The sequence below is a fragment of the Pygoscelis adeliae genome, unplaced genomic scaffold (assembly GCF_000699105.1).
Source record: "Pygoscelis adeliae isolate BGI_AS28 unplaced genomic scaffold, ASM69910v1 Scaffold465, whole genome shotgun sequence".
Lineage (NCBI taxonomy): Eukaryota > Metazoa > Chordata > Aves > Sphenisciformes > Spheniscidae > Pygoscelis > Pygoscelis adeliae.
Genome location: NW_008824812.1, coordinates 467,375 through 490,777, shown reverse-complemented (window position 1 = coordinate 490,777; position 23,403 = coordinate 467,375). Strand labels below are relative to the sequence as shown.

The following is a 23,403-nucleotide window of genomic DNA, read 5'->3' as shown; positions in this document are numbered from 1 at the left end:
ATCAAGGATATAGCTAAATAAAAATGAATTATCAACTGAACTAATGGAAGAGAAAAAGAAACTGCTACTCCATAGATCCTATGTGGAGGTCACCTTGGCTTTCCACATTCCACTGTCATTACACATGAATATTCACTGACTTGGAATTGATCCGTCCTTAATCTAGATTTATTTACAACGAGGGTCTCGGCATTTCTTACAAATGACACACATTAGCTCATCACATGGAATATACTGAAGGCTGAAAATATATCTGGTGGTCCTGTGCCTCCTTGAGAGCAGTTTTCTAATTCTGAAAATGAGTCTGCGCGTCAGTGAGGGAGAGGTTTCTTCGCACTAAACAACAATAAAACAACCAAGCAAATCATCTGCATTCTCTGCTCTCACAGCCAGTCATAATTTAAGAACCAGCTATGATTGCTGCATTTATATATTTTATCAAGAGATCCACGGTTGAATCCGACCTTCATTACAGCAATGAAACTAATTCAGTCAAGGAGGATACCCAATCAGAAGGTGATGCACCTGTATTTCTCTCCCTCTCCTCCCAGCCTTCCTAGATCTTTTCTGGAAAAAAAATAATTAAAGGATTAATGCATCTTTCCCATATACTAATTTGCGTAGTGTGATCCCATCGACTTGAATGTGGAGTTATTCCAGATCTTCATGACCGTGAGGAAGAAGAAAGGCTGTTCCATCACTCTAAGTATCTACTTGCTAAACACATGGATCGATGACAACATAGAGAGGGATTTACAAAAACATTTGTCATCCTTGGTCTGCTTCACAAATCCTATTTACAGATCACATTCATACAATGATTTTTAAAAAATCAGGGACCAAAAGGAGTACATAATTTGAGTATGGCTTTTTTTTTTAAACACATGGCAAAAATGTAGGAGACTGAAGGCCTGCTAGTGAGGAATCCCTCTGCTGACTTTGCCTTCCCTGTGTTTCTCAGCTCCTTAATTATACGATCACTACACATAGGGCTGGTTCAGAAATATCTTTAAGTGGGTACTCATTTTAAATGTGCAAATAGCATCTCTAACTTCAGCTTAATGTTTTGGCTTCTAATCATAAAGCAACCGCCAGAAGAGTTTTCTCCATTTTCTTAACCTGTCACAATTTCTAGGGCTTTTTGCTACCTCTTTTTTTTCCCCAATGACAAAGCACAGAGCCGGAATGCACACAGAGTTTGATCCAACTCTCACTCCCAGGACAACAGCATTGCAATCGCAAAAGTTACTCCAGATTTCTATTGCTGAAATTGGAACTGGACCCTAGATTTTCTTCAGAGTACCATTAATGTTTTACATCTTAAGTACCATCTCTGAAGTCTGTAAATATGTCTTCTCTGTCCCAAGCTTAATCCCAAGACTAGGTTGTGCGAAATGAACTCTGTGGTCTTGGATAACTCAACAACTGCACGGAATTTACTTTTTCCAGGTTTATAGCACCTAAATCAGGGCCGAGCGTTTACTGTACCTCCCAGTCCAGAACGGAGGCCTGCCACTGAGCTATCTTGTCAATGTTCTCCAATCTCCGCTTCCGCTCGTTGATCTGTAGAGTCACATTCCTCATGACGGCAAGAGCAGCAGCCACATACCTGTAGTCACTGTTGAACACAAAAGAAAAGTCCATGAAACAAAGCCTGATGTGCAGTGGAAATGCACAGGAGTCTATCATTAGCAGCAGCATAATCTCACCAGCCTTTTAGAAAGAAGGTAGGATTTGGCACTCATTTCTACGATACCGTAATTTTTCCATCAGCAATGTCTTTCTGGATCATCACAGAAGAGCACCTTGCTTGAAACTGAAGTTGTGTGTGTATGAGACAGAGAAGCCAGCCAGTTCCTCAGCTTGTTTGCATCAGGGTAGCCCCAAAGAGTACAGTCTAGCCTCTACCAACCCAATGTACAACAGCTGTGAATATTGCTCTTGAAAGTCTTAAGGTGCTCAGCTAAAGAGCATCCTGAAAGAAAGTCTGAACGTTTTTATAGCCTGTGTCTCTGGGCCTGGATTTTTCCATTTTTAAAATGAACATTAGAAAAGATTTTTCAATTAGACACAAGGCCAGAGCACCTTCCAAGCCATAAGGTGACTCCAAGAGTGCCACAGAGCATCTATCCCATGGCATTCACTCTTACTGCAGACTTCAGGTGAGCAAATCAAAGCAATTCTTTTTTTTTTTTTTCTTTTTTATTTCTGGATGGGCCTGTGAGTGTAATAACAAAGAGTGAAAATAGCTTCCCGCCAGGGCCAGCAAAGATGATGATCAGTCTTTTCAAAAAGTGATGCTGAAATCAATGCTATTGATTTCCGCCCTGTGCCTTCTTTTCCATTCTAAGGAACCTTAAAGTTCATTTCAATCGGAAAAACAGACAAGGCCAGCTGCCATAATGCCACCGTAACATATTATTAACTTAAGGGCTGATATTGATTGCTGACTAATGAGAAAAACTGCGATCTTGGGCAGCTGCAGGGGGAATGGCTTTATTGATTATTGCTAAGAATTGCACTGGTGACAGCTAAAATAGGGGTGAATGCTGTGAATTAGATCAATTTCCCCATGTGATCCAAACAGGATAAATATTAAGAAACAATCACAATATGATATACAACAGAATATTATTTGCTATTTTGCCATCCTTGGATGAAATCTTGAGATGTGTTTTCAATTTTTATTCAATTCTTACATCAAAATTCTAGCTGAGGTTAAAAAAAAAATCCTACAAATTCCAGAACATCAGGACTGGTCCTTCAACAAAGTAAAGGAGAACAGAGGATGGGCTGTCTGACATATCCGTCGGGATACACAATGAAGAATTTCTTGTGCCTTCCTTTGCAGGGCCATCTGTATGAAGTGAGCACCTGGTTGCGTAAGGGAGAAATGGAGCTATGCCAGAGAGAAGTTAGTCTGGTCTTCAAGATGTCCATGAGTTCTTGTAAGGAAATAGGTCGCTATGGCCAGAAAGAATCTGTAGGGGTAGGGAGAGGTGTAGGGTTTAGAGACAGTCACTAATAATCTCCTAGCAATTATGCTCGTGCAAAGAAGGGAGGCTAATGTCAGTCCACCTGTTAGCAGAGTCTCCTCTTTCTCACATAACGTGTTCATACACTTTTAATTCCAGCTCAGTTCTGCAGCAGGAACGCTCAGGACACCAGCAAGCTGCGCTTAGGACTTTCATATATTTAATTCATATTAAGCTGGAGTAAATCTTGAAGAGGTGAACAGATGTGGCTTTGTGAAAAATTCAAATGAATCAGTCTCAAAACAATAAGCAATTGAAGGGAGCCAGGCTCTGAAAACACCCCCACGCCTGCCTCCATGCGGAGTGCACCAGTGCCAATCAAGCTGGGTTTTGTCTTGGTAATGCTAATTCACTAATTCTAATGTTCTGTTTGAAGAGAAAACCCCATGCACATTTTTCTTTCACGCAGTAATGAAGAAAGAGTCATGACTGAACTTTTTGGGCTCCTAGCCCATGTCTGTGGCAGAGCTGGCAAAAACTTAGAAGAAAAAATAACAGAAGCAAAGCATTTGGCCAGTGAAATAATAATAGGATTGCATTAACTATGAAATTAATTGTTTGACAATTATATTGGGGCTGCAATGACCTCCTTCCAGTGCTCAATCAGAACACAAGTCTAGACTCTTGCCAAATATCACATGCTATCTTGGGGGAGAGTGGTCAGGTTTCTGATTTCAGCTCTGTTGTCCTGACCTGGTACAGGGAAGATCCATAGCTCTACAAGTATGATATTACTGAAGAGGAAGGAAAAAAAAACCAAAAGAATATAATGCCCCACTGTTAGATGAAGCTAACATATTTGCTTTCACTGGCACTCCTGGTCCTTTCTGAGTTTTGCCTTAGTCCGTAAATGGTTCAATTGATTTGAACAGTATTTCCTACATATTACATTCTAATCGGAGTGCCTAACAGACTCCTAATCCAGCCAATGATGAGCCTGATTTCATTGTGAGTATTAGTCCACTCTGTAATTTTCTAGCTTCTGTTTCAGACTTGCAATCTAATTGCGAGCACTGTCAAACTGCAAGCGTACGAGGACAACTCACCGCCTGCTTAATGGGCCCTGAATGAGCCGAAGCTCCCCAGTTGGCTTCTCAGTTTCTTTCATTCATAGCTGACCCTGACGGCTTCCCAACCTGCAGGGATCTGGCTTTTCCCTGTGTCTGGTATTGTCACAACATGACATTCCCCAAAGATTATTTGCTTTTCCGATCTCAGGCTTTGCTCGTCTCAGCCCCGATCCCAAAGCCAGAATTACAAGACCAGAAAATATCTGTAGTTCAAGCAGGCAACCACGGCAGCCCGGGTTTTCTGCACAGCCTCAGTGCAGAATCATCTGGTGGTAAGACACCCTCTCTGTGCCTCGCTTTCCCCATTCGTGGCATTAAGCTTGTCTGGGATGCGAGCTGAGTTGCCTGGAGGACCGGTCCCTCCCAGGCTCTTTGAACGCTTGAAGCGGAGGAGCTAGACCACAGGGAAGTGTGGTATAACCCACCCCATTTCTGTGTTATAACGCCATTCCTCCATGAGTCAATAAACTCTCCGGGGCATGCCCACACTAACGGAGGTACGCCACGCTCCAGGGCTGAGATGAGGCACAGGTCTTTTGCTGGCTCTCTGTGCAGGCATGAGTTTCATATATGCACTGTGTTACAGCTTCAGGGGGCTTACTCTTTACTAATGCAAGGCAAGCAAATATAATCCTGCTTTCCCTTTTCAGAAAACGAAGAAACAAGAGAAACCTTGTCCATGGCTGTGTCCGATCACTGACACAATCCAGTAAAAAAAAGCTCTCAGTCTGAATCAACTAATTGTTGCTTAACCACAGGAAAGGTCCGAGTCTCCTCAGAATATGACTATATCTGATTACTTAACAACATGTTGATTTTAAAACGTGCCAAAGGAAAAAGGAATGTACTCCCAAAATAATTCAACCCTTGTGTAATCACACTGTCCGCATCCCCTTTGGTATGGCTACCAAATAACTCAGAGAAGGTCACTTTAAACACAGACCTCTTCTCTCTGAGGCTGCTTATGTCTTCCCATTGCAAAGCCGCATCTGAAAGTACTGTGGGGACATCACATGGCTGGGAAGGAAAAAAAGCCACAACATTTGGGATCCTAGAGTTGGTTTCTGATACCCTAATGTTCCCATGAGTCCACTCCAAGTTTGGTTTGGTCTCATTATGAAGGGAAAACCAGAAATTGGATCTGGAGCCAAATGCATGTCCAAATTGGTGATTTTGAACTGGGCATTCAGCTAGTATGAATCAAACTCGTGAATCAGGTCAAAGCAAATCAATGCATCTCTTTGCTCATATCACGTCTCTCCACACTTTTAGAGCTGGGTTTGGGGAAAACCAAAAAAAATCAAACACCTGCAGAAGTTTCTGAAACATCTGTGGGTTTTTTGTTCTCTGAAGCACTTCCTTTTAAATGGGTTTTGGAGAAAGAAAGAAAATCGGCAAGCCAGGAGAAAATCTTCTCTTGGGGGGCCTGATTCTTCTTTCACCTTATTTTTATAGCAGTATATCACAAGTGATATCATAGGTATTATTCGTGATTTACATCAGGTCAGGGAGTCAGGTTGATTGCACTCAGCAGCAGCAAAAGAGATCCTGGAAATTTTGGGAAGCAATCAAACTGCCGGGCGCTCCTCTGAACCTAAACCCAATGGCAAAATCAGAGATGGAATCAGGCTGAGAAGCAGAGCAGGTTCTGAATTCTCCCCAAATCTGAGCGTATTCAGGTTTGAGTTGCGGATCCGCTACTTGCTATGTGCTGAGGTCCTCTTCAGGATAAAGGAACGAGCCTTTCTGACCACTGAATGCTAATTAGGTAATTTTTCTAGTGTAACCGGTAGCATCAGAAAGTACATCCAAGGGTAATTAGTTCACATGTCTGATTGTAACAGAGATGAGTTTGGCTCCATTGAGAATCAGTGCTTTGAGAAGCCTTCTAACTTTTTTTTTTCTGCTTCAATTTATACAAGATGTCATGAAGAGAAGAGCTGGACAGAAAAAAACCCAACCCCTGTGTGCGTGCAGAGGCCATGTAAAGAAGCAGTGAGCAAAATCCTTCCATGTAATAAGAGATGGGCGTACCTGTGATCCTGCGCGGTGTACTTCAGCAGCTCTGCGAGCTGCAGGGGGTATTTGCAGATCTTCTGCACTGGCGTCAGAAGGAAACCGTCTATGGCGATATCAATCATCTGCTGCAACAGACGACACGCTTCGAAGAAGTGCTGGTACCTGCTATCTTTCATCAGCTTGGAAAGCTCCATGCATGCATCCAAATGATTGTTACAGTACTCCGAATAGATCCAGAAGCCATCTTGCTGTGAGAGGCAGGAGAAAAGGGATGCACACAGAGGGGAGTACACGTCAGACACGTGCCGCGAGCAGTCAGCCACCCGACTTGCCAACAAGAACGCATTACAACTAAAGAAGAAAGAATACCCCAAGCAGGAGGAGGGAGGACTGATCCTAGAGCACTTTTCCTGCTTGGAGGAGGTGCTGCATGGTGGCTCTGGGGGAAAAGGGAGGCAGAGAGGGACCTGCATACCGACAGATCGCTGAGGTCTCTGTAGGTACAGGGTGTGTTAAAGTGAACCCCTGCGCAGCGTTGTGGGTGTTCTCAGTTTCAAATTGTGCGGTGGGGTTTTCTTTTTAAAAGGTAAAGGTAGAACCAAGCAGAGCTCTGGCCTTTGGTAATACAAGAAGACAACCTTGTTATTTCTAGAGCTATATCCCTGAGGCAAGTGTTTAGGAGCTGGGTATATTTGAAATTCCCTTTACCAACAGGGAACCCAAGGCACCAACCACTGTGTGGATCTCCCCAGGACCAGAGAGCCACAAAACACCAAAGACTGGAGAAACAAAGGAAAAAAAAAAAACCTCACACGTGTGCCCACCCACCCTTTGCACTGGTCTAACAAGTCCTTTTGTGCTAATTTTGTCAGAATCTCCTTTTTCTGCCTTCACTGACCACAGATGGGGCCATGGCAGTTTGTCACCCTTAACTCAGGCTTGATTCGTGTGGGCCACACGGACGAGGCAGACGAAAGGTCAAAGAAAGATTACACTGGGAGAGACAGACACAAACTGACTGCCCAATGTCACATATTGAGACTGTAGTTGAGACAGCCCAGATATAAGCCCAGGTGTTGTAGGTCAACAGCCTGAGATGCAACATCAGGTTGTGGCCAATGCCTCACAAACTATAGAAAAGCCAGATTCTTTTTTTTAAAAATAGACTTGACCAGCAGTTCTCATTTCTCAGTCCCACAAGTGCCCAAATAACCTGCCTTTCTGGGAATAGGGGAGCCCGGTTTCCTTCCCATCCCCACAGCTGACCAAGAGCCAAGCACTAACACCTCTCTCTTCCTCCAGCAGCCGAGGAACAAGATGCTCTGCAGATCCATATAACAGGATCTTAGTGTCCTCATCCTCAGTTTCCCCAAATGGCTAAACAGGGATAATTTATCAGGAGTTTATTAGCCAGCCTTTAGCCCCTATCTGATGACAGATAAGTGTCAGACATTCCTCTGAATAACGGTAGTAATTCTTACTATTGTCACTATAAATGAACTGACAGCACAGCCTCAAGACATGAAGTTTTAGCTACTGATTCTCACCGAGATTTCTTACATCTTTTTAGCACAGAGGTGGAATACGATGCTGCTTTGGAAGCAAGCAGCAGAGATTGCAGGCTCTTGATAAAAATGAGCAATGTTAACGGCTTCATGCAACTTCTCAAAAAGAAACCTGCTTTTCAGTTAGAAGACCAATGATGCTTAAGAGATGCTGTGAACCTTTTCAGGGATGCCCTGCTGAAGTTTCATAGATGTCTATCAGAAATGTCTCTATTAAGAAGCGAACCGTTGCCAGCTCAGCCCTGACTGTAAGTAATGAGGTAACACAGTACAGGATCTGCATCCCGGGTTGGAGCACCTCATACGTAAGCTCCGATACAGCACTTCATTCTCCCTAAAGGAAAGCCTAGAACTGCAGGACTATAATTTTCTTGACATCTCCTGACATCTTTACAACACTGGCCAATTTATCAGCTCCTGTAGTATGTGGCTTATGTAACAGTACGATGGGCTGGGCAAAAGCCTCCAGGACTATATCGTCAGCTAAAATGTCCTGTTCAGTGTGCACTTAGCGTGAGCGAGTTATCTGCTGTCCCGCTGCCACCCGGGCAGCAAGAAGCACTAGCTGGCACCTCCCCACCCGGCCCAGCAGCTCCGCAGGGGAAGGCAACTGAAGCTGCGTGGGTTTTTCATCCCTTGCAAGTGCATCTCGGTGCCACAGCGAACAGCCCAGGCGTTTGCTCTCCTCTACTTTCTTTGTATAATGCACAACCAAGGCCTCTTTTTACTCCTCTGGACTCTCTTACCTCTTCCAACCTTCTGGTCATCCATGACCTGATTAGGATGGCCCGTGAGTGGGTTTAAGTCATATTCTGAAGAGCAAAAGAAGGCGGGGAGTAGGTGAGGGACATCGCGCCTACATAACATGATTAAGGGGGGATGTGAAAAGGTGTGGGGATTCAAATGTACCGGGGGGTTATCCAACTATATCCTTCACCTCAAATTCTCCCCTCTCTGCACCTCACGAAGTAAATGGAGGGCCAAAAGTTATTTTGAGTGGTTCTTGCCTCCTGACTTACAGTGCTACTCCTCCCCCCCCAGCCCCCCAGCCCCCAAAACCAACCCCAAAACTCCCAAACAAAAACGCCAAATTAACTTACGTGTTCAAGGAAACATGGTCCAATTTCACTGAGATGGGGGTCCTCGTTGTTGTACTGTTTCTCCAAGTCCCGGACAAAACCCATCTGAAATCTGTAGATATCTTCGATGTTACCAAAGATGATTTTTAGCTGTTCATCACTGAACATATCCCTCCTCTTCCGGCACTGCTTTAAGTAACCCTGTAAGGAGTAAGAAAGAACAATCCATAAAATAACCGAAACACTTATACTGAGGCTGCTCCCAGATTACTCTTGAGGAAGGAGCAAGTAAAAACAAAATCAGAAAATGGCTCTGAAAACAAAATCCACTTGTTACGACATGAGAGTCTCCATCAACTCCTGTCTATGAGTAAGCATGCAATGCACAAAACGCACCCTGAAACACTACGAGTCCTTTTTTTGATAGGCAACATCTCATTTGCAACTGTTGTTTCCCACTGCAACCTACAGCAGACCCACGGCACTTCTCTTGCTAAGGACACGCCAGACGCAGTATGCACAGGGCTTCACAGCCTGCGTCAGGAGATGCTGGAGATGGCCTGTGTACAGTGCGTTGGGAGGACAGTGCTGGGTTCTGCCTCAACGTCCCTCAGCATTTTGCATGAACCAGTTTTGCAAAAGGAAGGTTCCCCAGAGATCTCAACCAGCACAGCCTGAAACGGCTCTGTCCCTACCTGTGCTGCAAACAACAGCAAAATTTGGCTCCAAAAAGGTGTGTTACAGTATTGTATGTTTGTTCCTTCAATAATCACTGCCTCGCAATACCCAATATCCAGGGTAGCTCCTACAAACATCGCTGTTTCCATGTCTTCTTCAGTGGCACGTGGCATTACAGAGAAAACTGCAAGGGGCTGCTTGATCATCTGCCCCCTCTGATTTCTCCTTTTAGCCATGGTAATCAGGACAAGGAAGCTGATAATCATGCTGCGAAATACTCTATTAATGTCTGGTTGCATGCCCTTGGTCTAGGAAGAGGGTATGGAGGGTGTAACCATCCTAGCTGTTTCAGCACCAAGTGAAATGTTGAAGGAAAACACTCTTCAAGCGTTCCCTGACTTGGGAGGCAACATGGTTTATCCCCCCCATTATTCATCTTCCTGAGTCTGAGACAAAAGCGGAAGGGCTGTTGTGCTGTGAGTGTCATGGCGGTGAACCCCAAAGGCGATGCAGTAGGTTGGGTCGGTGTTTTGGCTTGCCCGAGCAAGGGAGCCACAGTGGGAGCAACCTGAGTTGCTGATCAATGCCATCTAAAGGAAAACAGCATTATTTTAATTTTGTTTTCTATATCCTCCATTCCATTAGCGCAAATATGCTATTCCAAACAGTGTAAAACGAGGGACAATTTTTCTGCCGTTTTCTCAACTATCATCTTGCATTGCTTTTCTTCCTTTTTTAAGTGGGACCAGAGGAAAAGGCTTTGTACCCTTCTCTGCACAAACATCAGGCTCCCTTACTGAGTCTGTAGACATTAAAGTCAAATGGAGAAAGACAGAAGGAGAACTAGGATGTAGAGAGTTTAAGGAAATTCTCCAAAATCACAGAATGAATCTGCAGCAGATTTGGAAACAATTCAGATCTCCTGCGTCTCGGTCCAGTGCACTAATAAAAAGATCCTCCTTGCTTATTCTTCACCTGCCCATGATACCCATTGGTACTGAGCCTGAGCTTAGCTGGACATCATATGAACACAAATCGGTAGGCAAGCACTGCTCTGAAGACCTCCTGACCTAAAAAGACTGAGCAGATCAGTATTCTGGCAAAAAGCGTAACACACCAAGTTCTGTCTGCCTCCCTGTTTTGCTGACCCTGCCTTATCCATGAACTCACCATCCTGGTTTCAGCTGAATCATGAGGACTTCTTCAAACACGCCTGCCTGAAGCACACGTGGTCCAGGGGACAGCGTGACACATGGAGGCTCTGGAAGCCTGGGCTGAATTTCTGGCTCTGCCACCGACCTGTGTGACATTGAGCAAATCACTTCATCCCCCCTGTGCTTCGCCTGTCTGGATGATTTAGACTAGAAACTTTGCAAGGCCAAATATCAGATGCTATGCTGGCCCGGTCTGGACTGTGGCCTCTTGACCGAAAAGAAATAACATGGGGGTCATCATGAGATGACTTTGCCTGCCTTTATTATATAGGAAGAGAAAAAAATGAAGGGGAAAAAAAAATATGCCAACAGCTCCAGTTGAATGGCTATATTTGGGAACTCTAGATGCTTAGTCACACAGACGAACTGCCAGCTGGTGACACGCAGCTGCTGGTCCACAATGCGAACTATTGCAACGCTATAATAAACTGTCCTTCAGCCTCACCATGTGGTTCCTGGGAGGGAGAACTTCAAACAGATGAATGATAAGTGCAACTTTGGCCGACCTGGCAAAGAACCAACCTCTGCGATGTCCAGCTTAGCTAGAAGGACGCCGTTACCCTGAATTTGCTGGCTCTTTCAGCTGGGAAGCTTGGGTTATGGAATACGTTCTGCACTTACTAAATCTAGGTCTCTCTTCTTCCAGGAGCTACTTGATGACTCATTTCCCTGGGTTTCCCCCTCTCATTTTTCAAGGCCAGGAGGAATGGGAGCAGGCTGGTTCCCACACTGCAGGACAGTTGCAGGGCAAATAAAAATTCAAACTAGCAAGGAATAATGCAGAATATGTTTCCATGCTGCTTTTCAAGTTTACCTGCTTATCTCAGAACAGCTTTCAACAAAAAAAGAAAAAAGATGTGCACCTGCCCACAAGGCCAGGCTCTTTTTGACACTGGCTTTCGTGCTAGCAGCGCTGAATGACTGCTGCAAGCCGTTTGTATTAGGACCTTTGCCCCGCTGCACGCTGCAGGCTGCCTGCAAGCCAGCCTCCCCTCTCGCATACTGTTCTGTGAAATCAGTCACTGGATGATTTATGTGAACATCTTTCAGCCCTGGGGTTGCTATTGGCTGCGACTACCGTCTTGAATATTCCCCGTTCTCCCTGTGCTGCTTCATCACTTTGCCCGAGTCACGTGTTTCAGAGAAGCTGAAGCAGCACATTTCTGTACAGGCACCTCTAAAACCACGAGGAAAATATAAGAACGCACGGAGTTCCCAAGCCTTATCCTCTACCCAGCTTGTGCACTTGGGTGGTTGGTTTCCAGCACAAGCCAGCGAAGGGGAGACTGAAGATTTATATATAATACGCAGCAAGAGCCAGCTAGAAGGCTGCTGCATAGTTTTTCCAGTAAATTTACTTCTGTTACATAAAACAATGTCATCTTCCTTCTGCTCATCCCGTCAGGTTTGCTCAGAGGAGGGATAGCTGACTGATGAGCAGATGTTGGAGAGTGTTTTGCTCAATGAATACCTAAAAATAGCTGTCAAACTGTCTCTTTTTAAAATACTTTTCCATGTAGTCCATGAAGTATAGGCCAAAGTTGGAAAGTATTTGCAGGAGGTTAAGTGCTAAGTTTTCTCCACCCCAGAGTGTGTTTAGAGACAGTCAGGGCAGGTGGCCAATCCATCCGTCCTCCTCCTTGTCCGGCTGAGAGCAAAGTGAAGGAGAGAATGAGGAGATGATAGCCACTGCAGGCTATAACTTCAAAGGCAGTTGTGGTGATATTCCAGTTTCTTTCCATCTCTGAGCCAGTTTGGGGGCTGTCTACGCTGTCTTGTAGACCATCCCTCAGTTTGGACCGGCACCATTTGGGCTATAAAAATATTGTTCTCTAGAGCGGTGCTCACAGCATCCAGCTGAGCGTTGTGCTGATACGCGCATAGCAAGAATAAGCACAAGACCAAAGCTGAGGCTGTTTGAATCGAAAAGGAAAACTAGAGCCGTGTCGGGTCCCAGGCAGTCAGGACTCTAAAGCACTTATTCAAATACTGGTCTACAGCAAGTACTGAATGTCAGGCACTGTGATCGCACCGGGGCCCACCTAAAATATAAAATGAAGTCCTGCAGGAACACAAGCCTGTTCCTCAAAAGGGCAAGAAGCAGCCAGCTCCAAAACAGAAAAAGGAGGTGTGCACAAGCAGGCTGTGAAAGACAGCTACAAATTGCACGCTGGGGAATACATGTATGTAGTATATATATCGCCATTGATCCAAAGAGCTTTCTGCAGAGCCGCCCTCCAGTCTGCTATCCACGGATGAGAAACTGGTCATACAACGGGGCCAGCAGCTCCTCAGAAGTGGTCCTCTGAAGGAGGGCCACATTGCCGCCAAGGTTTTATGCTGCTTCGCTCTGAGGCAGCACAAAAAAGTGTTTTTTATCCGTCTCCGAGAATGACTCAGGCTAATGCCATCCAGACCACGTGAAAACTTGTCCCGTCAGCTCTGCACAACAGACTCAGCTTGACAGCTAAGATGCAACAAGGATGTTTTCCACACGGCATTCAGAGCTGCCCTGGCACCAAAGCAAAGCTTAGGTGGAATCCAGTCAAAATTATTAAAAAATAAATTCAAAGTGAAATTACTTGGAAAAGAGCAAAACGCAGCACTGGAAGTTGGCTGGCCTTTCTAACCTCCCACCCCCAAATTACTCATAATACAGAGGTTTCCTTTGATCTCCCATTGTCTCACTGTTCCCATCCAAGCTCTGTCACTTCTCCTTCTAACACCTCCTTAAATTTAGCCTTGTCTTCCTAATCCATATGCTGGTCCAAATCCTGCTCGTTTCTCAAAGCACGGCACCCTGCTCTTTGTAGCCCTCCTGCGTCTCGTTAGTCCACCCGCGCTCCCCACTGCACGCTACAGCTCAAACCACCTTCTTGGCCCTCTGCTCTCATCGAGGTACCTGTCCTGACTGAGCACCTCGGCTGCTCCGCCGGTGTCACTGGTGCCACATCACAGATAGATCCTGCGCCCTTCTGCATCCTCCCAGGATCAAGCCCCAGGTGCAGGGGGATATCTTTTCAAGCCTGGAGATGGCCATGCATATGTGTGGTGCTTTACAGGACAGCGAGTGAGCAGCACTGCCTGCCAGCAAGGCTGGCTATTGCTACCCATTATAAAAGCCTAGTTTTCAGTAGCTTATCATTTTTCTAAGCTCTGACTGCTAAGCCTGAAATTCCTATTGCAGGATATTTCCTTAAGGCTAAATTATTTTTTCTTTCTTTCTTTTCCCCTTGGTGATATTTCAGAATAATGATCCATGCACTCCTGATAACGCAGTCCAGGGAAAACTCCACTTCTTACCCCTAATAAAAATCTTCACAAAAGTGTTTCACCAAGCAGCAGTCAGTCCTTCATACTCTAAGCAAGGGCACCACAGCAGCAGTCGCCAGGGCAGTATGGCTTTGCTGTGATGGGGAATTCCCCTCCAAGCCAGCTGCTTCACGCAGGTCTTGGCTTGCGCAGGTGATTTTCATTCTGGTGCTGGCTAGCCTGTGAGCTCCTAACTTGGCAGGACTAGTGCCATGGGTATTATGAATAATAACATGGTGTATAATAATATAGTAGCAGGTTGTGGAAATACATCCTGAAGCAGAAAAGAGCAATTGGAGGGCTCTTAATCACCTAGCAGGGGCTACGGTCCTCTGATAACAACCACACATCTTCAGGTGCCTCACGTATTAGGATTTGTTATTTGTTATAGCTCAGCAACAAGAGTATAACTACACACTGCTGAACTCAGTACTAAATCAGGCTCAACCTTTGCCACCCAGCCAGAACTCCTCTTTCATCCCCTCCAATACGTCATATCGCTGCTGTTTGTCCTGACACCTTAAAATAAAGAGCACGGGGAAGAGGGGAATTTGCCACTGTCAACAGCACTTCTGCATCTCATCAGCGGTTGTCTGGTGTCTACTCGTTCTTCGGCACAAATAACACCTCTGTACAAATTCATCCAGTAGTGCTGGGAGGAGCTCAAGCCGGCCCGCGTCTCTCCATCTCCAGCCCCCCTCCTCTTATGCACAAACAGAAACAGTCACGTCATGCCATGCCGAAATGCCTGGGATGACTGAGCTGTCTCCGAGCCTTCTCGAGGCAAATGGATTGCTCTGATTAAACTGGGCACAATGAGGCTCTCTCCAGCAAGGGACAGCCCATCATTTTGCAGATAACAATGCCCATTTCAGTCCTCCTCCTCCTTTAAGAGAGGCAGCTGAATAATTTCCTGGTGCTCTACCTGGATTTGTTCCCTCAGTACCATTTTGCATCATACAGAGCAAGGCAAGAGCCTTAGAGATCTCTTTCATATCTGGGACATATCATTAGGTGCTGTAAATCAGTGTTATCCCACAGATGTCACTGAAGCTATACCTCTCTGTACCTCCTGAGAATCTGATTTGGCAAAAGCATGGTGACACCTTAAATGCAAGTTAAGGTTTATTCAGTTTTTCAACGGAAAAGTGCAAATGCAGGAAAAGAAACAATATGTGGAGAAGTTTCTGCAGTTCTTCCCTTCTTCAATGCAAAGCCCTCGGACTGAAATAGCACAGCGAAATTAAGCTCATTTGTTTCCAAACCGAAATCCCAAGACTCTTCCGTATTTGAAAAGCGTCATAGATGCTTTTTGGATGGCTGCTTTGCCTTGTCAATAGAAAAGTAGCAAGTATGAAGGGAGGAAGACATGTTTCTAAGCAGAACTCACAAGGGGCTTCAGCACATTGACTCTGCAAAGACTGGGCACAGGCTCGCTAAATCCTAAACACTCAGAGGGATGAGCTGAAAGCCTTGGACTTGGATTTTAGTGCTAAAAAACTTTTGCCTCTTAGTGATAAGTATATGCTCTACACACAACGCCCAAGCTGTCCTGCAACACTCTCCGGCACAGCCGTGCGTTCTCCTTCCCAAACACCCAGCACCGCATGCACTGCACTTGGGGCTTAGTGTGGCACTGATTCTGCGTGCTGCAGGACAGTGAGGGGTTGTAGGGGTTAACTGTACCATAATGAAGAAGAACCAAGTTGAGGATGCGAAGGGTCAGTCACCAAAGTTCATTTGCTTGCCGGCTCCCTTGCACTGGGTAAATGTAACGTACTTCATTTCCCACGGTGAAAACACTTTGCTCTCAGTCTCCCCGTAAGAAAAGGCAAATGGGAGCCCATCCTGAGCCAGGGGAAATTGTGAACCCAGTGTGAAAGACACAGATGAAATGGGTAACTGATTGGTTTAATTACAACCTAATTTCCTCAATCACAAGTTCAGAAGTAGATGGCATTGGGCTTTAATTAAGAGGACTGCTGAAGGATCTCAACTTCATCAGTTTTTAGAGGTATGGAAAAAAGGTCAGAAAATTCTACTTTTAGTTAATACAAACTAAAGGTAATTATCAGATCCAGCAGAAAATTCTCAGAAGCATCAATACTTATTGACAGATGCTGCTCCTCTTTTAGACACAGTACTCAAACACACTGCATCTTTTTCCCCCATCACCCAAGGACAAACCCAGTCCTCAGCTCTCAACAGCCCATCCCGTGTCCTACTGCAGTACCCCAGCGTCACAACCCCCGTGTACCTCGCAAATGTCCTTGAGGTGCTTGATGTAGTGGCGCTCGGTGCTCATGATTTCATTGATGACGTTGGCTCTCATCTGGTCTCGGTTCTGAACGGTCCTGCCGAGACAGAGGCAGTCGGCGCTTGGATCCAAATGGCCATTCTGCACATCGCTGGTTCCCTCCTCCACTCCATCTTCTTGGTTTACCCATAGCTGCGAGGAGAAGAGGGGAGAGCAACAGGCTTATTCATAAAACCATCAGGAAGCCAACGAGTGAAAGTAGGCTGTGTCTTGGGTCGCATGACTCCGGGAGATACTGGATCGGACTCCCTCCTTACAGCAACGGCGATGCTCTTGCCAGCGATGCACCGTGGTGTCCACAACAGCTTACAGCCCAGACAGTCCATTTTTACACTGGTGCAACCAGCCCCAAATGGTTCCCCGCACACTGCCAAGTTCCTCTCGTAAGCAAAGGGATTTCAAGTGTTGACAGTTCTGATCCCAAATATAAAATAATCATGTGGAAGGGGAACTGGACTGTTGGATGCTCTCAAGTGCTCTGAACCAAGATGTACATACGTAAAAGAGACCAACCTAAAGAAAGCTGCAGCGACTAGTGTAAAGCACGGCTTGTCCCAGTTCCCGCACGCCATCAGCTGGGGTCTGGCCGAACAGGAAGAAACTTCTGGGAGGAAGGATAAGCCCTTTACAGGTGACTGATTTAAGAAGGTCAAGATACACCTGGTTCAGAAATCTGAATGAATGTGAACATCAGCCCAGGCTAACTGGGTCGTGGCACTGAGTTTTCTGTAAACTTCCCAGGCCAGGATTTGTGAATGAGCATTGATTTTCATTTCACAGCAGCTTTCCTCATCATTTCACATGAAGAGCCTTTCCCACTCAGGCAAATGCCCTATCTCAGCATCCTGAGATGGTGATCCCTAAACCGCACTGAGATCAGACCGGCTGAATAAGTCTCCTAAAACCTGGGGGGGGCTGAGGGCAACTTTGGAGGGGGTGCCGAGCACCCCTGGGCACTGAATAGTCTAAAGTGGAACAAATTGCAAAACGCAATGAAAAAGGATCGCTGCATTTTCAGCACACTGAATTTTCTTTCCATCGTCAAATAAAAAACATACATTGAATTTGTAAACTAAAAGATAACGCTGCCTCCTAGTCTCTGTGTCTTTGAACGAGACTGTGCTCTGCACACAACATACGGATCAAGTGCCTCCTTTTGTTACCTTTTCCCCCGAATAAAACCTGCTTAAAATAACCCTGATTAACTCAAATTGGGCTCAGCGTAGTTTGTAAACAAACAATAAATAAAGCTTAAAACAGACAGAAATACTGCTGTCTTACACAGATCACCTAAGTTGCCATGTAAATGAAGCAACTTTTCTCCTCAGCATTTAAAGCCCCAAATACTGGAGACTTTCAAACATAAAAATAAGTCTACCTATAAACAGTGAAACTGTCCACACAAACAGAGCGGCATATGGAAAACAAACTGCATCGTTAACCTGATCTTGCAGTCTTCTTTTCAGTGTTAATAGTTTTTTATACTTTCCCATTATTCAGCTTAAATTTGGTTTTAAACAGATTGTAAAGGGCTGTGTTTCTGTAAATTAGTGAAGTAAAAAACCCTAAACCTGCCCATGCTCCTTCCCTTCTTTCCTAACCAATATTACGTTTTGCCAAACCACTTCTTGCAGCTCCCACGTTTTGTCATCCTACAGTGAGTTATAAAGGCCAAGAAGCCGAGATGTTTGAAGAAAACCCATCTCTTCTCTAGCAGAATGTTAATGATGCCACAAACTTAGGGGATAAAAAACCCCAAAGCAATAAAAAGCCGGACTTTTCACCCTGCTCACCACTGTGCCCTGTGTCTGGGAGCTATCAGGGACTTCACACGAGGGTGTGTAGGGCAGCAGTGCCTGTTTAATTGACAAGATGCCCTCTTTGCCGGCAGCGGGCAGGACCCGCTGGGGGCATCAACCCTATGCTGAGTGTTGCAGAGAGCAGCTCACCCCAGGCTGTGCTCGTGCCGTGTCCTGGCAGCACCGGGCACTTTCCAAGGCAGGAAACCCAGTGCAGACCATTTGCCTGAATGAGTGAGTGGCAGAGCCAGGACAGAATCATAGGATCATTAAGGTTGGAAAAGACCTCTAAGATCATCGAGTCCAACCGTCAACCCAACACCACCATGCCCACTAAACCATGTCCTTAAGTGCCGCATCCACACGTCTTTTAAATACTTCCAGGGATGGTGACTCAACCACTTCCCTGGGCAGCCTGTTCCAATGTTTAACCACTCTTTCAGCAAAGAAATTTTTCTTTGGATGGATCCAGGCATCCTACCTGCTCTGCCCACGCGATCTCCTACCTGTTCCCCACCCTGCATTGCCAACATGGGACCTCCTTTTGCACATCAGGAGACCAGAGGGATGCGCCGAAGCCTGCCAAGGAGGTGGAATAACCCCTCCTGCCACCTCGGCGCTGCTCCCGTTGCATGAAGGAGCCATCCTCGAAGTACAAAGGCTTCACACCTTTCCCCAAGACAGTGCAGCTGAGAGTCAATTAAATGTCTTGTGTGACAGAGCAGAAGCAAAACCCAGCAAATATGGCTGTCAGCTCTCAGTTTCTTATGTCATGGTGCTCTCCAGGGGGAAGGGGTGTGTCCAGGCACAGAATGGCCGTGCGGTCCTGCGGCACTGGCAGCACCCAGGGTGGCTCGGCTGCGGTCAAAGCAGGGCTGGTCCTAAGGGCGAGCAGCCCTGGGTGCTGCAGAAGGGCATTTCGGTGACCCCAGCCATGTCCAGCTATGCCAGTTTGGACACAGGGAAACCCCTGGGAGACGCAGCATGCCTGGGAGCAGCTCTGCATGCCTTTCCCCAGGTCCTTCCCACAGGATGGGGTTCTCCATCGCAGCATCTGCTGCAAAGATGGACTAGGTCACGTTGTCTCCCAACTGTGGGGCTGCACGTGGATCTCTGAAAGGACTTTTTGTAGGATTTCCATCAGCACTGGGAGGCCTGGTTGAGCCCTGGGTCACTGTGAGGGAAGGCAGTGAGCTAGTGATCTAATCGCACCCAAAGATACGGGGATCCAGCCTGCAAAACCCCTCCTGGCACGCTGAAACAGATTTCAGAAGAATATCACTTGTTCAGAGAAACAACCCAAAGGCCAGTTAGAAAACATGCCTCTTCCCAGCAAACCCTGCTCTCTGCTCTGGAAGAGGTTTCAGTTACACTGAGATAGAGCACCGCTTCACGTACGTAAGCAGTGTTTTATGATGAAAAATAAACGTCCAAGTGCTGCTTCTGAGTAACCGCCATGCTGGCGTAAGACTGCCAACGCGACCTTGGGGGCCCATTTACTTACATCAGTGACGCTGATTTTAGTGGGGGCTCTGCTGTGAAAACCTGGGGGCCATCCTCAGAAGACAAAATAGCCTAGACGTGGGAAGGACAGAATTGCATGGGGAGTCCTTTGAGGAATATATCCTTGCGACAGCTTTATTGGCATCCCAAACCAAATATATGTTGAAAATCAAGCAGGCCCAATGTAGGTATTAAACCCCGTCGGCTGAAGTTTAAAATAACTTCCCATCCTACCTTCCTGCTACTAGGAAAAGGTATTTTGCAGCTCTCCCAAACCCAACTGGGACAGCTTGTTACCAAGTTTCATGACACTCCTGCCAGTGTGGCAACAGAAGATATTTTTAAAGCTCTGCCTCCTGGAGTCAAGCGATCATGAGAAAAATTTCAATTTTCATTAAAAAAATAAAGTAGGAAAGATCTAATCATAATAGTAGGGGGGGAAAGCTTGAAAGCATGAATCCTAAAGGCTTTGAAACTCTAAGGCAAATAGCAAGCTTGCGAACTTTCATGATATCTGAAAACCTCAGAATTTGGTCTGCCTTTTGTGCACTGCAGGAGCACTCCCTGCTTCCACATCTGGGAATCTCAGGAGTCCTGCTTTTTTCCTTAATGAAATTTTTGCTCCTTCCTGCTAGGATTCATGTTCCCAAAAGGAAAAAATTACAGTTCTAGTCTAGATGACTTCAGCTTTAGATTAAAAACAAATGCAACGATTTTATCGCTAACAGAGGAAGCCGAATGTGCCTTCCACCCAGCCTCAGCTGCTGAAAAGATTAATCCCACTGCACTGTTCAAACACTCCTGCTTTCTGTCTTAACCTCTAAAGTTCTCCGTAATTCAAGCAAGGATCATTCTTCCAGGGGATCATTTGAAGTATGCACCGTGACTCACAAAAGATGAGGTACATCGGCAGCTCTGCTGCTGACCTTGGGCCAATCACTTACACTGGTGAAGGCTTTCCCCATCTATAAACGGGGATAATCTACCTTACCAATGACATTTTTCATGAATATTTTTGAGGTTGACAGACTTTACGTTGAAGCAGAGGGCACAGAAAAGCTCGTGCATACTTTGAAATACGGACTGAAATGCATCACTGTGGGCTCGCCGCGCTCTTGTACTCAACCATGAGCAACAATTTGGCTAGACAGACCCTTGGTCTGACACAGTATGCCTGGTTTTGCAACTTCAGCTCTCAAATCCTCTTGTGCCTGTGCTGAGAAGGAGCTGGGCTGCGCTGGGGCGAGGGAAGGCTGCACCTAAAGCGTTAATTGTGTCCTCTGACCCAACACCACCACCCCAAGCCAGATCCTCTCTGCTTCACTGACCTGCTCGCTCAAACCGCAACGATGGTGTGCTGCAGGCGACAGTAAGGTGGAAGAGGCAAACTGGGGGTGACACTGTTTCTTCCCAGTGACTTATTAAATGTCATATTTAGTTGATTTAGACAATGCTGCAAAGGTTCCTACCTTAGCCCAGTCCACAGTCACCTGTAAGTAGGGTGTTCGCTACCTTTTAGACACACGTGACTTTCCCAAAAACGCTCTCCTGCCTGAAATGCTTGACCTCCATCGCTGCGGATAACAGCTGAGATACCACTAACGGAAAAATGGCTCTCTCTTCCCCAGCTCTTCCAATGTGCACTGGACACAAATGCACAGATGTACCTCCCTCCCAGGGCAAATATCGCTTTTTTTTTAGAAAAGAAACTTCAAAACTCTAGTTTTCTCCCAGTTTCACCTTATCCCCCCCAGTCTTCCCTGCTCAGGATGGGTGGCTGCCACCCCTGTGAAGCTCCTGTGGGGCTTTCCACAGAGCAGAGGTGGGACTTGAGTTCCCTGGCAGCTTGTCAGCTCTGCCGCTCACTTGGATTTCAAGAAGTCTCTCCAGGCTCCTGTCCTGGCCTCCTCAGCAATTAGGGGCTGTGGCTTGGCACAGATGGGGGGGTTTGGGATACCAGCCTGAATTACTGCAGCCCACGCCACTTTTTTTAAAAAAAGAATAAATAATAACAGCTGTTCAGCAATCATCAACAACCCTACAATAATAAATCAGCCTTCAGTGCCTTTTTAAACACCTCTGCAATGCAAAAAAGCATGGGCTCTGAAATAATACGGTACTGTGTGGGTCTCCCCCACACCATTAAAAAGGTCCAGCATGCCAAACAATGAAGGCTGCCCTGAGAACCATTTCAAAGGCTTTGCATTAAGAATTAATTAAAAGAAACCAAGAAAAACTACAGGGAGAAAAAAATTCAAGTTGCATAATGCTAGTCCTAAGCGATGTTTCACACTGAAAGGCCACCCTACATGTGGAGAAGAACTGGCTTTCCATGAGGCTCACAGTCCTATTTCAAAATTCAACCCTAATTAGGAAGTCATGACCAGCTCCTGCATAACACAATAATTTGCAGAAGCAGATAAAAGTAAATTATCAAATAAAAAAAGCCCTTTTGCCTAAGGACCCAGTTCTGGGAGCCAGAGAGAGCTGATCATTTCATTGTGCTAGTTAATATTATATGTGATTTATATAAAATCTGTAGAAATGTGATGTATCAATTTGCAGCTATACCCAAATGGTGCATAAAAATCACCAAATGGCACCGTTCCAACGTTAGCTGACCTGTAATTATTATATATTTAGACTGCTGAATGCATACACTGTATATAGAGGACATTTTACTTGAATAGGCACTGAGGGCTGATAGTCTCATAATAATCAGAAAGCATGATAAAACAAACATTTTACCAGCCATCTGGATTATTAATCTCCTTCCAGTGGATATTCACAAGGACAAAACTAGCAGATAATGTGCCATCCTGGATTCTAGCTCACAATTAAATAATGTGGCAGATTAATGATACAGGCAGATCCTTCCAGAGAGCTGTTGCCATTCCACTGAATCTCTGCTCACCAGCGACTTTATAACAAATACCAGTGTGAGCAGCCCAACCTTCACCAAAATCTGGTCCCAGATAGTGGTAGTACAGTGGCATTAGCCCTGCAACAACTGCAAGGGAGTGCAGGAGGCTCCAAGAGCCCTACAGAAACAAGCTGCAGCACAGAGCCTCGGGACTATTTCAGCCACCTTGCCACGCTGCCCTGCTCAGCAGAGCTGCTCCGTGAGCCGCAGGGTTTGCCCCCTCTCCTTTCTTCCGTAAGCCGGTGGTTGGCTAGTGCTGTGCCCTTGTTTTCAGCCACATGCACTGTATTATATGCGTGCTCTGTTGGACTCTCTACTGGATTAAAAAGATCGCTTTGCTTATTTGCAATAAAGTAGGGCTCATGGTACAGAGCTTTGCATAAGTAAAACAACATCAGTCTCTGCGTGTCAATGCAGTGATCTGGGCACAGCCTCTCTCTGCCCTCAAGAGAAAGCACAGACTGTCCTGGGCTCTACAAATGCCCAGGAGCAGATGTTTCTCTCTTCCCTGCCTTCAGAGAGGAGATGAAGACCTGGCAGGCCGCAAGAGGCACAGCGATGCTGCCTGTCCTCCCAGCAGCTGCCCCGGCCAGCCCCAGCCTTGCTGCCCTTCTGTGGGCAGGCTGCAGGCATAGGGGAGGTGCGGGACTGTGGTTGGGATGCTGTTCACTGGGAAACACAGACCATCTTCTCCCTGTATCCTCTTCCAGGATGAGGAATAGGACGTTTGGCAGTAGAAGGAAAGGCAGTTGAAGCAAGTTGTTTTTCCCTCCTGTGGTCCTACCACTATTTTCTCCCACAGCCTGAATTTTTCCTTCTGTAAACTAGCTCCAGCCTCACCATCCTTCGCTTCCCTCCAGTTCACAGGCTCTTTGATATCTTCTCTTTC

The 23,403-nt window shown here is 45.9% G+C and overlaps 1 protein-coding gene across 1 annotated transcript in view; it reads right to left on the bottom strand.

Annotated features, from left to right (window-relative positions):
* ARHGEF9 (Cdc42 guanine nucleotide exchange factor (GEF) 9) overlaps positions 1 to 23,403 on the bottom strand; it is a 194,620-nt gene that overhangs the window by 36,129 nt on the left and 135,088 nt on the right. The window contains exons 5-8 of the mRNA XM_009324258.1: positions 16,230 to 16,421; positions 8,790 to 8,969; positions 6,140 to 6,372; positions 1,489 to 1,618 (exon numbers count right to left, since the gene is read on the bottom strand). Coding sequence (XP_009322533.1) covers positions 1,489 to 1,618; positions 6,140 to 6,372; positions 8,790 to 8,969; positions 16,230 to 16,421 — 735 coding nt within the window. The remainder of the gene's footprint in view (positions 1 to 1,488; positions 1,619 to 6,139; positions 6,373 to 8,789; positions 8,970 to 16,229; positions 16,422 to 23,403) is intronic.